The sequence below is a fragment of the Branchiostoma belcheri genome, unplaced genomic scaffold, assembly GCF_001625305.1.
Source record: "Branchiostoma belcheri isolate BF01 breed outbred unplaced genomic scaffold, Haploidv18h27 scaffold40, whole genome shotgun sequence".
NCBI classification, from domain to species: domain Eukaryota; kingdom Metazoa; phylum Chordata; class Leptocardii; order Amphioxiformes; family Branchiostomatidae; genus Branchiostoma; species Branchiostoma belcheri.
In genome coordinates, this window is record NW_017804021.1 from 2,276,539 (window position 1) to 2,295,330 (window position 18,792).

Here is an 18,792-nt window from a genome sequence, read left to right on the forward strand (position 1 = left end):
TGTGGCCTGGGTGCCATTCTGTTTGTATACCGGGGCTCCCATCCTCTCTCCCTAGAAATATAATAATAATAATAATAATAAGTTAAACCAAGTTCTGGCCAGAAAAGCAACCCAGTTCACAGCTTTGATAAGGAGGACTTCTGGGTGGATAAAGTGTGGACAAATTGTGGATGTAAAGGTTTAAGTGCTTGTGTGCAAAGATATACAACAAAATGTAATACTAGTATGCTCAAACTGAATACAATTACCACACGGCATATAGACAATGCATGTGTAGCTCAATTGGTAGAGTGCCCACTTTGTAACAATGAGGTCGTGAGTTCAAACCCCGGCCGGGTCATACCAAAGACTTTAAAAATGGTACACACTTCTTTCTCTGCTTAGCACTCAGCACATATGAGAAAGAGTGTGGGAAGGTCAAACACACAGCACTACCAGCGGACCAGCCCCCTGCTGTAGTGCCTTGAAGAACTGTGTGTGGCACAAGGGCTTCAGAAATGGAGATGGGCACCACCCTATGCTCTGCAATAGAGTGGAATGGGACCTTTTCTTTATATAGACATTGATAGTAGAGACAGAAAAAGTTTTTAAAAGGGCCACAAAAAGATAACATGGGGTCAAGGAAATGTGTTACTTAATTTTAAAGGCAGACTTATAATTAGGACCCACAAGTTACTCACACTAGTACTATAATGAGGTGAGGATTGTGTGAAGACCTGGTAAATATTACATATTCTAACAATCTATTATGATATCAATATTGATATATTCTATTCAATGTTAAATATCATAATCATTAATATGGTAGAAGCAACATCATTGCAGCAAAAGCAGACACTAGGACTAGGAGACAAGAAGGTTTTAGTCTACTCTATAAAACTGAACATTTTTACTTATATTTTAATTGCGATTCAAATATATCTCTTATATGTATATAAACAAAAGCAAAAATGTTAGAAACTGCAGTGACTGTCAAGTGGAATTAATCAGAAATATCCTGTAAGTTTTATAGCTTTTACACCACATGTTAGGGTGACAGGACTAGTTTAATTAATTACTGTGTATATGGTTTAATGCAATGTAGAGTCCACTGTTAAAAGATATACTGTGCTGAAAGTAAAATCTAGTTACAATGTGAAATAGTAGGAACAGTTTAACATGAAATTAATAAGTTCAGTAGCTTTTTTATTAGTGAGTTAAATTGCATTATACTTACCATATACATGTGTATACTTAATAATATATAGAACATACCATACAACATAAGTTACATATAATTGTATGCAAAACTAGTTACTAGAAGAAGATAAGTTGTAGGGACTAGTAGAGAGAGAGAGAAGACACTGGAAGATGGTAGAACTGACAGTAGGCAGGGACTTTAAATGTACCTTAGATTAGGAAGGGAATAAAATGGAGGTGTTCAACTCCAGTCTTTGTCTGTGGTGTTCATGTCTTGGGTAGAGAGATTTATTCATAGGCTGTAGCCTCACACTGAGAGGGAGAGAGAGAGGGAGAGAGAGAGAGAGAGAGAGAGAGAGACAGAGACAGGGAGAGAGAGAGAGGCAGAGACAGAGAGAGGGAGAGAGAGAGAGAGAGAGAGACAGAGAGAGAGAGAGTGAGAGAGAGAGAGAGAGTGATAGAGAGAGAGAGAATGCGAGAGAGAGAGCAAGAGAGAGAGGGAGAGCAAACCAAAGAGAAAAGAAAGCAATTCCATATATTAATGCACTGACTTACTCTGTATCAAAGTCTGACAATCAGTCTCTTGTCACCACTACAAACGTTTGCCCGTGTCTCTTCTGAACCCCACGTGGCGTCACCAACGTCTCTGTGGCGTACCGTCTGGTCCCAGCCACAGGAAACATCCATAACGGCGAGATCACCTGGACAGACGGCAAACAACACAGGCTCTAAATGTGACGACCATACTGCAGCGCCCCCTAGCAGCATCTGTACAAAGTGCAGATAAACTGAGTGCAAAAATAACACAGTGTCACCTTATACAGTTAACCTGTGTGGCTCCTATTTCAATTAGCAGTTTCAGTTCTTTCCATCAATATCGTAAACAGAAAACATAACAAATCTGTCTTTACTATTCCATGCTCCAGGGAAAAGAGAGCAGAACACAAAGAGAACAAGTCAATACCACCAATAATGTATTACGTGTCTAGTCTACTATAAATTGGACATAAGACACGACATTGCTAAGGACACACCAGCTAATATTTTCACGCCCGTGAAATATCCCAACAGTGCATAAACCGGCCTTGTGGTCAGTTGGCCAGATACAACATGATGACTGCTGACATGGCCACCGCTACTCGTGTTACAAGACACGTGAGTGCAGCTGTGTGTAACGCTGTGAGTTTGCACCGACATTTCAGCACCAAGGACAGGGACAGTTTGCCGTTCTTTCCGCTTGTCGCTTTCCTCTTATCGTTCATGTTGTATCCAGAACCGTGCTTTATCAACAACTATGCTGACATGGCCGCTGCTACTCGTGTTACACCACACGTGAGTGCAGCTGTGTGTAACGCTGTGAGTTTGCACCGACATTTCAGCACAAAGGACAGGGACAATTTGCCGTTATTTCCCCTCTTCACACTAGATATGCACAGTACTGGATACCATATACATGGTGTTAGCTAATCTCTAAGCAAATACAGTATCAAATTGGCCAGGCAGTAACCACCCTCGGGTGGTCAATGGATATTATTTTCTATAACTAATGCATAACAAATCGTATCCACCTCCCTACATATAACAAAGTGCACAGCGAAATCGCCCCAAAGTCCATCAATTTGTGTTGCACTGTCCTCAGTTATCTCCTGGAAGATGGTAGACCTGACAGTAGGCAGGGACTTCAAAATGTAACTTAGATTAGGAAGGGAATAAAATGGAGGTGTTCAACTCCAGTCTTTGTCTGTGTTGTTCATGCCTGCAAATATGCTTGGTTATTAACCAAGAATTGAGAAGTGTACATACAGTGCCACCCAGTGACAGCATAAGGTACTGCAGCCAGTGGCCTGTCTCCACTCACTCACTCACTCACTGTCCGGTTTATCGTCTGTTGTTCCCCGTCTTCCGAGGGTTAGACGTGCTTGCACAATACATCTGGGGCTTGATGGCAGCACGCCACTTGCCTCTGTCCTGTGGGTCAATTTTATCTAGGTTCAGATGGTGGAAGTCCTCCCGTACGTTGTCATACCATTTTCTTCTGGGGCGGCCACGGGGGTTTGGACCCTCCACATCCAGTGTGAGGATCCTCTTTGGCCATCTGTCCCTGTCCATTCTCTGGAGGTGGCCGTACCATCTGAGTCTGTTGTACCTAACTGTGTCCTGAATGTTATGGACTCCAAGCCGCCTACGGAGCTGTTCAGTTGACTGGCAGTCTGCCAGTCTCCTGGAGCAAATCCATTGTCTCCCACCGTCACAATCGTGCTGCACCTGACAAGGTCTCAATTTAGTGCCACCTGGTGATGGGCAAAGGTAATGAAGTCACTGGCCTGCCTCTTGTCACAATCATGCTGCACCTGACAAGGTCTCAATGCATTAACGCCACCTGGTGACGGGCAAAGGTACTGAAGTCACTTAATAAAATGCATTCGCCCAATGCAACCATGGTGGGTTGTGGTGTTTAGGCAGACCCCTATGATAATGCTGAAGAATCCACGTTACGTCCCCTGGTCACAGCTACTTGGGTCTCAGCCTCGTCTAATTATTATACAATCCTGTTTCTGCTTCTTAGGCCACACTGCCTTAATTTTACGGATGACATTCTCTGAAGACACCCAAACTAGTGCGTGCGGGCGAATAAAAAAAATTCCGGCCAAAAATAAAAATGCTACTATATCACAGGAATACAAAGCTGGTATAATTTTGAATTTGTGGCAGCATGTAGCGATGTATACGTCAAGCTGGCACATCTTTTTTTTGCGGAATTTATGAATCGGCACTGTATGTATGTACTGAGTTCTAATGAGACGTAGAGCTTAAGCAGCCTGGGTCCGTCCTCCAGAGTTCAACACCTCCTTATTGTCGCTAATCTACAATGGACTACCCAGGCCTAGAGCCAGGCCAGAGCCTTGGAGGACGTGATTTTTTTTGAACAGGCGAAAATCAATGTCATCCATAAAATTAAGGCGGTGTGGCCCTATCGTTCACAGACAGTACTGTGAGCTCACATAGGAAGTCTGTTGGCAGCTTAAGTGCACTGATCTTGGATTGTTTTTCCTACTCCTGTTACTCTGGAGGGGCTGGTAATCCCCACAACTTTTGCACAGTCATGCGTTACCTACAAACCCTGAGCGTCAGCCAAGTTCCCCCATTCGCCCTCGCGTCACACCTGATCTTGGCTGAATAGCAGACGAGTGCAGACACACTTTCTTAGGCCTCGCTGAAAGACGCACACAGTTAAGACGGACTCCCTGAAACTTTAAGGAGTTTGGAGACTGAAGATAATTAACTTCCATACTGAGGTGAGTCAATCAACTTCTCTGTTTACCCTACAATATAATTACAGGTACCTGATGTATTTTCTGCCCATGAGAGCTAAATTTGATGAAAGGATTGCTCAAAATGGCGATGAGGAAATGTTGAACAGGAAAAATGTTTTATTTTTACAGACGCCATTTCCTTGTCTTGTACCATTGGAAAATCTGAAGGTATCTTCCTTCCATACTGAGGTGAGTCAATCAACTTCTCTGTTACCCTACAGCATGGAGCCTGATGTATTTTCTGTCCTAATTATGAGAGCTAAATTTGTTGGAAAGATTGCTCAAAATGGCGATGAGGAAATGTTGAACAGGAAAAATGTCAGAAGGAACGTGGTTGACACACAGTCGGTAACCCTGGATTTTTTTTGGCTCAGGTTAAAGATTTATTAGCTGAAACTTAAAGAACTTACTCTGTAGAATTTCAACTTCTTCTTAAGACACTTATACAAGGATGATAGGAAGGAGATTTCATAGTTTATTAGACATTAACTTGTGTCAACATTAACAGGAAACAATTACCAGTGATCATACACGGCATCAGTTACAACAGATACTGAGAAATGTTTCTGAATTTTCCCCAAACTTTGCCTGCTTACCGAGGTTTTCAAAGATATCTTATATAACCCACCAATGGTGTACTTTATGATTTGGGGAACTACTGACGGCCTTAAAAACATGCCCTTTGTTTTATTTTTACAGACGCCATTTCCTTGTCTTGTACCATTGGAAAATCTGAAGGTATCTTCCTTCCATACTGAGGTGAGTCAATCAACTTCTCTGTTACCCTACAACATGGAACCTCATGTATTTTCTGTTCATGAAAGCTAAATTTGTTGGAAGGATTGCTCAAGTGTCAGAAAAAAATGGCGATGAGGAAATGTTGAACAGGAAAAATGTCAGAATGGAACGTGGTTGACACATGTAGTCAGCTGCCTTTAGGTGTAACCCTGTATTTTTTTGCAGGTTAAAGATCTACTAACTTAAAGAAACTCTCTAGAATTTCTACTTCTTCTTAAGACACTTCTACAAAGATGATAGGAAGGAGATTTCATTGTCTTAAACATTAACTTGTGTCAACATTAACAGGAAACAAGGAAAATCTGAGACTTTATACCTCCGGGTTGTTTATTGTATTTTTTTATAATATGTTGTTTGTTATGTGTAGTTGATGGTGTTGAATTTGATGGGTTAGATTTAGTGTTCCAGGTTGTGTTAGTTGTTGGTTATTAATTTTGGCACATGTTCTGTGTCCTGAGTAATTTTGTTTTTAACAAGGCTCTAGTGTTTTGTGATTTTTTGGGTGGGGGGTTACCGTTACAAGTTACAGATGACACCCAGGCTATTTTGAGAAAACTGGCAATGACGCCACTTAGGAACCAGACCACTTTTGCATGAGAGGATCCACATGCCATTAACAATGTAAACACAGGCTTAAGTATGGCTTGCGACCTGGCCAACTGCATGTCTCTGGCCACCAACCGTGACAGTGGCAAAGAGTGTGGCCACCGTACTGGTGACATGAAAGCCCTACGAGGGATTAGACTCGCTCGACCAACAAAAGTAGGAGTGTTTCGGGCGGTTGCCAGGCATTCTATCTTGTCGGCTTTTCTTTTGGTATATTTTTAGGTAACTAGCCTAACACCAAAGGTATTAACACTGTCAACGGTTAACCTGTTTTGGACGTTGTTTTTTTTAAAAACCGTTTTTAACGTCATTTTTCCCCAGACGTGCTTGCACCAAGTAGAAGTCTTTTTGGAAGCAAACATTTTTACGGCTGGATGCTCTTCCTAACGTCAACCCAAACCCTCTAGTAGGGCCCAGGATCCCTCTAACTGAGGGGGGAAATGCATGTTAAGTGCCTTTCCCAAGGGCACAACGTCTGGGTGCATGTCCGGACATGTCTGGGTCCAACCCTGGGGACTGAACCTGGGTCTCCTTACAGTCGGCCACTCTATCCACTACACCACACAGACGCCACTCTTTTTTTTGCATTATGCCACCCTTAACTACTTTATCAGTTTTTCTATATGAGCACTGGCCTATTAAACACTGGTAATCTTTCACTGAATTATTTTCCAAGATGAGGAATGAGCTTTGTCTTATTTTTGGCATGATTTAGGCATATTCTATGTCACCTTCTCTTCGTAATGCCTAATTGATATCTTTAAAAATCATTTTTCTCTTGAAGAATTGTGCTTCAGTTTAGACACATTTGGGAAAGGAACAAGTAGAGTTTACACTTGCCTAGTTGGTCGAATTTTGTTCATTTCAGTCAGGTCCAATTTAGACCACAGTGGGTAAATTTTATGGATGACATCCTCCACGGACTCTAATGCGAGAGAGCAAAAAAAAAAAAAAAAACAAGCCGCGGGCCCCAAAAAACAAGATTCCTATATTTTGAAATTTTGACATCATAACAAAACCCTGTTAAACAAGAACCTATATAATATGTGCTAACTTTATTGCCAACAATCACAAAATCCATTTGTCACTGAAACAACTTTGAAAAAGAAATGTTTTCAATCATTGTTACGCTTCTAAATTAACTTTTATTCCTGATGATTGTCCCAAAAATAGATTTAAATTGTCCTGAAATGAGGAAGAACTGTCCCAGCTTGTTTTTTGAGAAGTACTGTATTACTTGAAGTCGACTTTATTTTGTTTACGTTCTGACTCCCTGAGGCACACTATAACTGCAGAGTTAGACAGGATTTTTTTGGGGGGGATTTTTTTTTTGGGGGGGGGGGGCTTTTCCAGAGCCAAAAGCCAGGAAGTATGCCTGAGAAAGAGAAAGAAAGAAAGAGAAAGATAGAGATAAGCAAAGTAACCACACCCAGCACAGAGAGGCAAGTCAGGTCAGTGGCCATCAGGACACCGTTAGTTTCGAGCCCTGATTGTACGAATGGTTTTGATTCAGTGGGAACATATAAAAGGAATGAATACATCACTGCATCAAAGTAAAGGCCGAAACATTAAATTAGAGCCTTGTCTTGTCTCCTCTCATGTTTATCTGCCATACACCTTCTAGCATGGCAAGGTATGCCATTTTGCCCAGTTTGACCATGATGCGGCATGTAGACCACTGTCAAAGGACAACAAGATTTCTTGCTTTTTTCCCCCAAATCAAGCAAAAATCAATGCGCACGCTGATGTCATCCGTAATAATTAGGAAAACAGAATATTTTTATTTTTTCATTTATTTATTTATTCATTTTTTATTTATTGAAATTGCAACAGTGCAATACACGTGGAACAGAGGCAGCTATATATATAGCTATTGCTGGTGCTGTGTCCCGCACATAGAAACGAATACTGGACTGACAATACTCATTTTCACTTGAGTCTAGTGGGGAAATTCGTGTTAAGTGGTTTTGACCAGTAATGTACTGATCCTATTGGGATGTTAACTTTTTTAAAAGCTGCTAACACAGCTGAATTGCATTCTATCTCTTCTCTGTTCAGTATGTCCAACAAAGCCAGGAGGATGCTGGTTCTGCTGCTGATCATCCTGAAGGAAGCTGGCCCGACCGCAGCCTGCAGCAGCAGCTGTTCATGGTCACCGTTATGTTGTGCACGGTGTCACTGCGAGGACAGAGGCCTCACCAGTGTTCCTCAGGACCTGCCTACAAACATCACTTTGCTTGACTTGGAGGGCAATAACATCACAACCTTAAGTCAGTCTGATTTCTCAAGGTATAGGAGCTTGACATGGTTAGATCTTAGTTCCAATCAGATCTCCATAATCCATAACAAAACATTCCACAACTTAACCAGCCTGGGTGGACTGTACCTTCATCATAATCATCTGACCACTCTGTCAGCTGACATATTTGAGGGACTTGGTAATCTGTGGGACTTGCGTCTTTACTCTAACCACTTAACTAGTCTGGCAGCTGACATATTTGAGGGACTTGGAAATATGTATCGCTTGTATCTTGACAATAACCAGTTCACCACTCTGCCAGCTGAAATATTTGTGGGACTTGGTAATCTGGAGTCCTTGCATCTTCACTATAACCAGTTAACTAGTCTGCCAGCTAACATATTTGTGGGACTTGGTAATCTGCGGGTCTTGTATCTTCAATATAACCAGTTAACTAGTCTGCCAGCTGACATATTTGAGGGACTTGGTAACTTAGAGTGGCTTGGCCTTCAAAATAATAACATCCACAGTATCGAGGCAGGCACATTTAATGACACAACAAAGCTTAGTTATCTATTCCTTCAGAACAACAACATCGGCACCATCACAGCTAACATATTTGGGAACCTACCTCAGCTTAAAATGCTGAGACTTTCTCATAATGACATCAAAACTTTCCCTGTAGAGGCCTTATCAAATTTAAATATTTCAGCATTGTCAGAGCTTACATTATATTCTAACAAATTAGAGACACTACCGCCCATGGCATATGACATAATGGCTTCCATTTCAACGGTTCACATTGGCAACAATCCCTGGCAGTGTGACTGTAGGATGGTTCCCTTTAAGCAGAGGATAGATGGGTCTAACTCATTTGAAAACCAGATCAGATGTGCCGGACCTGCTAACCTTCAAAGGCAATACTTACGGGATGTAAATCCTGAAGACCTGATCTGTGAAGAGACAACACCAGTCTACTCCACTTCTAGCACAAAACACATGACTGACTCTACTCTTAGCTTGTCTCCAGTCAGCAGTTCTTCTCCTTTTCATCAGTCAGTATCAAAAGCACTAACATTGTCCCCAACACAGAGCACCGCCCCCACTGCTGACTCTAACACAGGCTGGTCTACAGTCAGTACTGATTCTCCTTTTGGTACCAATACTGGCCCTGCTGATGGTGGCATTGTCCTGTCTGTGCCCCTTCTTGCTACCTTGGGGGCTATTCTTGGACTCCTCCTTATCTGCACTATAGCCTTTGCAGTAGGGTGCATGTATAAGAGGAGGCAAAGGGATCCTCCTCAGCAAGGCTTAAGCAACACAAACCCCACAGGCACATCCAGTGGTCTAAGTGAGCAGATGGAGCTACCGGCAGTTGGCACAAGTGCAGGAATAAACAGTCAATCTGAAACATCCCATTTTGATACAGAAGACAGCCAGCATATCTATAACCTCCCAACAGATGAGGACCCTGACACAGCCGAGTACAACACCATAGACGATATCGATCAGTCAGAAAGTCCACACCAAGATGCAGGTAACAGGCTGAGTGTTGACAGCTTTGGTTATTTGGTTTTGCCCCCTTCCCTTCCCCCTAGGCCTGAAAATCAGACTGGCCCCCAGGCTGCTGCCCAGGTTGAATCAGTAGATGCAGCTGCTTGTACAACCAGTGTTGCTGGTCCATCACAAAGATCTGACTTAGGGCAAATTCAGCATCTCGGCAGCTTTAACGATGGTTATGAGGTTCCGTTTCCCTTCCTGTGTTCTGGAGAAGGTCCACAGTCCCACAAATATGAGAACAGGCAGGTGGCAGCAGCTGCTAAAGATGCTGCATCTGGTCCGCAGCTTATGGTTTATGAGAATGAGGATGAGATGGAATCTGCAGTGAAGGATCCACAGTCCCACAAATATGAGAACAGGCAGGTGGCAGCAGCTGCTAAAGATGCTGCAGCTGGTCCACAGCTTATGGTTTATGAGAATGAGGATGAGATGGAATCTGCAAAGGAAGATCCACAGTCCCACAAATATGAGAACAGGCAGGTGGCAGCAGCTGCTAAAGATGCTGCAGCTGGTCCACAGCTTATGGTTTATGAGAATGAGGATGAGATGGAATCTGCAAAGGAAGATCCACAGTCCCACAAATATGTGAACAGCCAGATGACAGCAGCTGCTAAAGATGCTGATGCTGCAGCTGGTCCGCAGGTTATGTTATATGACAATGATGATGAGGTAGAACCTGCAAAGGAAACTACATGTATGTAACGGGTCTGTCGACAAGTAATTGTTACAGGAGCAAACATAGACACCATAGATGACACCATAGATGAAGTCAATCAGTTAGAAAGTCCACACAGCTTTGGTTATTTGGTTTTGCCCCCTTTCTTTCCCCCTGAAAATCAAACTGGCCCCCAGGCTGCCTCTCAGATTGAATCAGCAGATGCAGCTGCTCGTACAATCGTTGGTCGTGACACACGGACAGATGAAGTAGGGTATGTTGATGTCCTTAGTCCGTCACAAACATCACAGCCAGGCTCAGGGCAAATTCAGCATCTCGGCAGCTTTAACGATGGTTATGAGGTTCCATCTCCCTCCCTGTACCCTGGAGAAGGCCACAGTCCCACAAATATGTGAGGTGACAGCAGCTGCTAAAGATGCTGCAGCTGATCCGCAGCTTATGATATATGAAAAGGAAGGGAATAAAATGGTTCAACTCCAGTCTTTGTCCGTGGTGTTCATGCCTGCAAATATGCAGAGTTATCAACCAAGAATTGAAGTGCTCATAAAGCGCCGCCCAGTGACAGGATAAGGTACTGCAGCCACTGGCCTGCCTCCCACTGTCACAATCGTTCTGCACCTGACATGGTCTCAATTTAGCGCCACGTGGTGATGGGCAACGGTACTGAAGTCACATCTTTGGTTTTTTTGTTGCGGAATTTACGAATCTACACTGTACGTATGTACTGAGTTCTAATGAGTCGTAGAGCTTCAGCAGCCTGGGTCCATCCTCCAGAGTCACCACTGGCTCCGTATTGTTGCCAACTACCATGGACTACCCAGGCCTAGAGCCAGGCCAGAGCCTCGAAGGACGTGATCTTTTTTTTTTGAGAACAGGTGAAAATCAATGTGCGCGCGGATGTCATCCATAAAATTAAAGCGTTGTGGCCTTATTGTTCACAGACAGTACAGCTCACAAAGGAAGTCTGTTGGCAGCTTAAGTGCACAGATCTTGGACTGTTTTTCCTTCTCCTGTTACTCTGGAGGGGCCGGTAATCCCCACAAGTTTTCCACAGTCATGCACTTTCTACAAACCCTGAGCGTCAGCCAAGTTTCCCCATTCGCCCACACATCACACCTGATCTTGGCTGAACAGCAGTGCAGATACACTTTCTTAGGCCTGCATGGGTGAAAGACACCTGTGAGTTAAGACGGACTCCCTCAATTTAAGGAGTTTGGAGACTGAAGATAACTAACTTTTATACTGAGGTAAGTCAATCAACTTCTGTGTTACCCTACAACATGGTATCTCATGTATGTTCTGCCCATGAGAGATAAAAGTGTCAGAACAAAATGGCGATGAGGAAATATCACACAGGAAAAATGTCAGAAGGCATCATGTAGTTGACACACAGTCGGCTGCCTGTAGGTGTAGCCCTGTATTTTTTGGCTGGTCAAAGATTTATTAGCTGAAACTTAAAGAACTTACTCTCTATAATTTCCACTTCTTCTTAAGACCCTTATTCAAGGATGAAAGGAAGGAGATTTCATAGTTTATTAGACATTAACTTATGTCAACATTAACAGGAAACAATTACCAGTGATCATACACGCCTTTGTTTTATTTTTACAGACACCATTTCCTTGTCTTGTACCATAGCAGAATCTGTAGATATCTTCCTTCCATACTGAGGTGAGTCAATCAAATGGTACCTACCATATTTTTTGTCCATGAGAGCTAAATTTGTTGGAAGGATTGCTCAAGTGTCAAATGGCAATGAGGAAATATCAAACAGGAAAAATGTTTTTAATTATTTTTACAGACACCATTTCCTTGTCTTGTACCATTGGAAAATCTGAAGGTATCTTCCTTCCATACTGAGGTGAGTCAATCAACTTCTGTTACCCTACAATGTTACCCTACCCTACCTCAGATGTATTTTCTGTCCATGAGAGCTAAATTTGTTGGAACAATTGCTCAAGTGTCAGAACAAAATGGCGATGAGGAAATGTTGAACAGGAAAAATGTCAGAAGGCATCATGTAGTTGACACACAGTCAACTATGTTAAGTTTTTAATATTACCCTGGATTTTTTGTCAAGGTAAAGATTCATTAATTGAAATAAACTCTGTAGAATTTTCACTGCTTAAGACACTTATACAAGGATGATAGGAAGGTGATTTCATTGTCTTAAACATTAACTTGTGTCAACATTAACAGGAAACAAGGAAAGTCTGAGATTTTACACCTCCGGGTTGTTTATTGTATTTTCTATATGTTGTTTGTTATGGTGTTGAATTTGATGGGTTAGATTTAGTGTTACAGGTCGTATTAGTTGTTGGTTATTAATTTTGGCACATGTTCTGTGTCCAGTAATTTTATTTTGAACAAGGCCCTAGTGTTTTGTGATTTTTTTGGGGACTGCCGTTACAAGTTACGGATGACACCCAGGCTATTTTGAGAAAACAGGCAATGACGCCACTTAGGGACCAGACCACTTTTGCACGAGAGGATCCACATGCCATTAACAATGTAAACACAGGCTAAAGTAAATACGGGCCTGTCTGGCTTGCGACCTGGCCAACGGCATGTCTCTGGCCGCCAACCATGACGTTGGGCAAAGAGTGTGATGTGAATGCCCCGCGAGGGATAAACTCGCTCAACCAACAAACGTAGGATCGTTTCTGGCAGTTGTTGCTAGACATTCTATATTGTCGGCTTTTCTTTTGGTATAAGGTAACTAGCCTAACGCCCAGGGTATTAACACTGTCAACAGTTAACCTGTTTTGGACGTTGTTTTTTTTTTAAACCGACTTTGTCATTTTCCCCAACCGGGGGTTAGACGTGCTTGCACCTTTTTTGAAGCAAACATTTTTATGGCTGGATGCCCTTCCTAACGCCAACCCAAACCCTAGTAGGGCCCAGGATCCCTCTAACTGAGGGGGGGAAATACGTGTTAAGTGCCTTTCCCAAGGGCACAACGTCTGGGTGCAAGTCCGAACATGTCTGGGTCCAACCCTGGGGATTGAAGCTGGGTTTCCTTGCTTGACAGTCGGACGCTCTATCCACTACACCACACAGACGCCAATCTTTGTAAATGATTTTTTTTTTTGCATTATGCCACCCTTACTATACTTTTAAATCATCAGTTTTTCTATACGAACACTGGCCTAACTGGTAATCTTTCACTGAATTATTTTTCCAAGATGAGGAATGAGCTTCGTCTTATTTTTGGCATGATTTAGGCATATTCTATGGACCTATCTCTTTGTAATGACTAAGTAAGGCCAAACCAATTTAATTTGTTGTTTCTCGTATTTCTTCAGAAAAAATATGAAGCGACAGGGCAAAAAAAAAAAAAACAGGCCAATGCACCCCATGATAGCTGGAAATGTTACAATATGAGCTATGAAGTGAACATACCAGGCTGGTTTATAAATTAAAACAATAGATTTTGAACTTTTAATGAAACATGATTGCGTTGTTACATTAAACAACTTTAAGAACCAGGAAGAAAAGGACTTTCTTCAACCATTGGGGCCAAAATGTCTTTCATTGAGAATTTTGCATGCTTTGAACAAAAAAAAAAAGAATTTTCAAATCACAAAAAAATGGACAGGGCAAATCCGAGAAGCAACAAATTAAATTGGTGTGGCCTAATATCTTTTAAAATCACTTTTCTCCAAATTAGACATATTTGGGACTAGGTAGTGTCTACACTTGCCTAGTTTGGTCGAATTTTGTTCATTTCACCAATTTAGGCCACAGTAAGTAAATCTTATGGATGACATCCTCCGCAGACTCCAAAACTAATGCGAGAGGGCAAAAAAAAACAAGGCAGGCCCCCCAAAAAACAAGATTCCTATATTTTGAAATTTTTACATCATAAACCCTGTTAAACAAGAAATGATACCTATATATAATGTGTGCTAACTTTACTGTCAACTATCACAGTCAACATCCATTTGTCACTGAAACAACTTTGAAAAAAAAAAGTTTTCAATCATTGTCAGGCCTCGAAATTAACTTTTATTCCTTATGATTGTCCCAGCACTGTCCCAAAAATAAATTTGAATTGTCCTGAAATGAGGAAGAGCTGTCCAAGCTTGTTTTTTGAGAAGTACTGTATGACTTGGAGTCAACTTTATTTTGTTTACGTTCTGACTCCCAGGTGCACTATAATTGCAGAGTAGACAGGATTTTTTTTTTTTTCATTTTTTTTTGGGGGGGGGAAGGATTTTCCAGAGCAAAAAGCCAGGAAGTATGCCTCATGAACAATAGAAGGGCTGACATTCTGATGTTAATTATTTTTATATTGTCCCAAAGTGTCTTTTTAGTTGTCCCGGCCTATATTTTAGTGGTCAGTGGCCATCAGTTTTGAGCCCTGATACAATGAACAAATGGTTTTGATTCAGGGGAATGAAATAAGTAAAAGTCAAAACATTAAATCAGAGCCTTTTCTTGTCTCCTCTCTTCATGTTTATCTGCCATACACCTTCCAGCATGGCAAGGCATGGCATTTTGACCATGTTGACCACTGTCAAAGGGCAACAAAATTTGTTTTTTTTTCCAAAATCAAGCGAAAATCAATGCACGTGCTGATGTCATACATAATAATTAAGAAAACAGAATAAAAAAAATAATTACTTGCTGTGGCCTAAGGGGTTAAAAAGAATGATTCTTATGTGCAGGGGTGGGTGCGGGGGGGGGGTGGCTTATGTGCGTGAAAATCAGAGTGTTTTGAATTTTTGGGCCAGTGAGAAGTTGGTTCTGACCAGAAATGTACTGATCCTATTGGGATGTTGACTTTTTCTTAAGCTGCTAACACATCTGAACTATCATAATCTATATATATTCTCCTCTCTGTTCTTCAGTATGTCCAACAAAGCGAGGAGGATGCTGGTTCTTCTGCTGATCATCCTGAAGGAAGCTGGGATGACCGCAGCCTGCAGCAGCAGCTGTTCATCAGACTGTGACTGCAGCAACAGAGGCCTCACCAGTGTTCCTCAGGACCTGCCTACAGACATCACTGTGCTTTTCTTGTACAACAACACCATCACAACCTTAAATCAGTCTGATTTCTCAAGGTATAGGAGCTTGGCATTATTACAACTTTCTGACAATCAGATCTCCACGATCCATAATAACACATTCCACGGCTTAACCAGACTGATTGGACTGGACCTTTACAATAACCAGTTAACAAGTCTGCCAGCTGGCATATTTGAGGGACTTGGTAACCTGCAGTCCTTGTATATTTACAATAACCAGTTAACAAGTCTGTCAGCTGGCATATTTGTGGGACTTGGTAATCTGCGGACCTTGTATCTTCACAATAACCAGTTAACAAGTCTGCCAGCTGGCATATTTGCGGGACTTGGTAATCTGCAGAACTTGTATCTTTACTCTAACCAGTTAACTAGCCTGCCAGCTGACATATTTGAGGGACTTGGTAATCTGCAGCTCTTGTATCTTGACTATAACAAGTTAACAAGCCTGCCAGCTGGCATATTTGATGGACTCGGTAACTTAGAGAGGCTTTACCTATACAGTAATAACATCCACAGTATTGAGGCAGGCACATTCAATGACACACCAAAGCTACGTGATCTAGGACTTAAGCACAACAGCATCAGCACCATCACAGCTGACACATTTGGGAACCTACTTCAGCTTCAAACACTGTACCTTTCTGATAATGACATCAGCACTTTCCCTGTAGAGGCCTTATCAAACTTGAATATTTCAGCGCTGTCAGAGCTTACATTAGATTCTAACGAATTAGAGACCCTACCACTCATGGCATATGACATACTGGCTTCCATTTCAACAGTCAACATTGGCAACAACCCCTGGCAGTGTGACTGTAGGATGGCTCCCTTTAAGCAGAGAATGAGCGGGTCTTACCCATTTGAAGACCAGATCAGATGTGCCGGACCTGCTAACCTTGCAGGGCAACTCTTACGGGATGTTACGTTAAATCCTGAAGACTCAATCTGTGAAAAGACAACACCAGTCTACACCACTTCCAGCACAAAACACATTACTCTTAGCTTGTCTCCAGTCAGCAATTCTTTTCCTTTCCATCAGTCAGCCAAGTCAACATCAAAGGCACCAACATTGTCCCCAACACAGAGCAACACCCTCATGCCAACAATGACAGAGAACAAAATTGGCCCTTCTGATGGTGGCATTGTCCTATCTGTGCCCTTGCTTGCTACTTTGGGAGTTATTCTTGGAGTATCCATTATTTGCATTATCGGCTTTGCAGTAGGGTGCATGTACATGTATAAGAGGAGGCAAAGGGATCCTAACCCTCTGCAAGGCTTTAGCAACACAAACCCCACAGGCACATCCAGTGGTCATGACCAGATAGGGCTACAGGCAATTACAACAAATGCAGCTGGGAAAGATGCAGACATAGATGTACACATGCTACATCCTGATACAGAAGACAGCCAGCATATCTATAACCTCCCAACAGATGAGGACCCTGACACAGCAGAGTACAACACCATAGATGATGTCAATCAGTCAGAAACTCACAGTGATAGTCTGTCCCTAAGTTCACAGCCAGGCTCAGGGCAAATTCAGCATCTCGGCAGCTTTAACGATGGTTACAAGGTTCCCTCTCCCTCCCTGTACCCTGGAGAAGGTCCACAGTCCCACAAATATATGAACAGCCAGGTGACAGCAGCTGCTAAAGATGCTGCAGCTGGTCCACAGGTTATTGTGTATGAGAATAATGATGAGTTAGTTGATAATCAATCACAGACAGCAGCTGCCCCTGGTGCTGACAGCCCTCACCACTATGAACCCCTGAAGAACCCCAGCAGTCAGCAGCAGCACACATACACATCCCTGCTGACCCATGGTTCACAACACAATTAGATGATTAATCGATGACTGATTGATTCGAACAATCAATGTACAAAACAAACAGCAGTTGCTTTGAGGAATCACTCTTTAAAAACAATCATTATAATGGTTGGCCTTGAGTAGGAGTCCTGTGGCCTGGGTGCCATTCTATTTGTATACCGGGGCTCTCCCTAAAAATATTAAGTTTTAACTTTTTTAACACTTTTTAGTTTAAGTTTAAAAACCAAGTTCAGGCAAGAAAAGCAAACCAGCTCGCAGGTTTGATGAGGAAGACTTCTGAGTGGATGAATTGTGGACAAATTGTGGATGAGTAGGTTTAAGTGCTTGTGTGCAAAGATATACAACAAATGTAATATGCTCAAATTGAATACAATTGCCACACGACATATAGACATTGATAGTAGAGACAGAAAAAGTTTTTAAAAGGGCCACAAAAAGATGACATGCCGGGTCAAGGAAATGTGTTACTTAATTGTTAAGGGCAGACATATAATTAGGACCCACACGTAGTATACACACCAGTAGTATATTGTGATGAGGTTAGGATTGTGTGAAGGCCTAGTAAATATGATATATTCTAATACCATAATCTATTATTATCAATATTCTATTCTATGTTAAATATTATAATCATTAATATGATAGAAACAACATCATTGCAGCAAAAGCACTGACACTAGGACTAGGAAACATGGAGGAAGGTTTTTGTCTACTCTATAAAACTGAACATTTTATTATAAAATGGATCTTTTTGTTGTGAATCAAATATATCTCTTATATGTATATAAACAAAAGCAAAAATGTTAAAAACTGTGGTGACTGTGGAAATAATCAGAAATATTCTGTGATTCTGTGATTTTTAAAGCTTTAACACCATATGTTAGGGTTACAGCGCTAGTTTAATTACTTACTGTGTATACTGTTTAATGCAATGTATGTATTAGAATTCACTGTTAAAGGATATATTGTGCTGAAAATTAAATCTAGTTACAGTGTGAAATAGAGTAAGAATAGTTTAGCATGAAATTGATAACTTCAATATTGTAATTTTTTTAAATTATGTAATATGTAATTTAACTCACAATTTTGAATTAGTGAGTTAAATTACATTCTAATGCCATATAATACTTAGTAATACATAATACATGTAGAACATACAATACAACATAAGTTACATATAGTTGTGTGAAAACTACTTACTGGAAGTAGGTAAGTTGAAGAGATGACTAGAGAGAATGAAGACACTGGAAGAGGGTAGAACTGACAGTTACTAAGGCAAGGACTTCAAAATGTAACTTAGATTAGGAAGGGAATAAAATGGTTCAACTCCAGTTTTTGTCTGTGGTGTTCATGCCTGCAAATATGCTTGGTTATTAAACAAGGATTGAACTGTTCATACAGCGCCGCCCAGTGACAGGGTAAGGTACTGCAGCCACTGGCCTGCCTCCCACTGTCACAATTGTGCTGCACCTGACAAGCGCCACCTGGTGACGGGCAAAGGTACTGAAGTCACTTAATAAAATGTATTCACCAACTGCAACCATGGTGGGTTGTGGTGTTTA

At 41.6% G+C, this 18,792-nt stretch overlaps 2 protein-coding genes across 2 annotated transcripts; both read left to right on the top strand.

Moving 5' to 3' along the window:
• The first annotated feature begins 7,956 nt into the window (after positions 1-7,956).
• LOC109477510 (reticulon-4 receptor-like 2) lies at positions 7,957-10,398 on the top strand. Its single transcript, XM_019778794.1, has 4 exons — positions 7,957-8,319; positions 8,608-9,673; positions 9,839-9,942; positions 10,027-10,398. The coding sequence occupies exons 1-4, from the start codon at positions 7,957-7,959 to the stop codon at positions 10,396-10,398; spliced, it is 1,905 nt and encodes a 634-aa protein (XP_019634353.1).
• A 2,560-nt stretch (positions 10,399-12,958) lies between these two features.
• LOC109477511 (leucine-rich repeat-containing protein 15-like) lies at positions 12,959-17,242 on the top strand. The gene is made up of 5 exons (XM_019778795.1): positions 12,959-13,023; positions 15,226-15,359; positions 15,651-15,982; positions 16,055-16,349; positions 16,836-17,242. The coding sequence occupies exons 1-5, from the start codon at positions 12,959-12,961 to the stop codon at positions 17,240-17,242; spliced, it is 1,233 nt and encodes a 410-aa protein (XP_019634354.1).
• Positions 17,243-18,792: the final 1,550 nt, after the last annotated feature.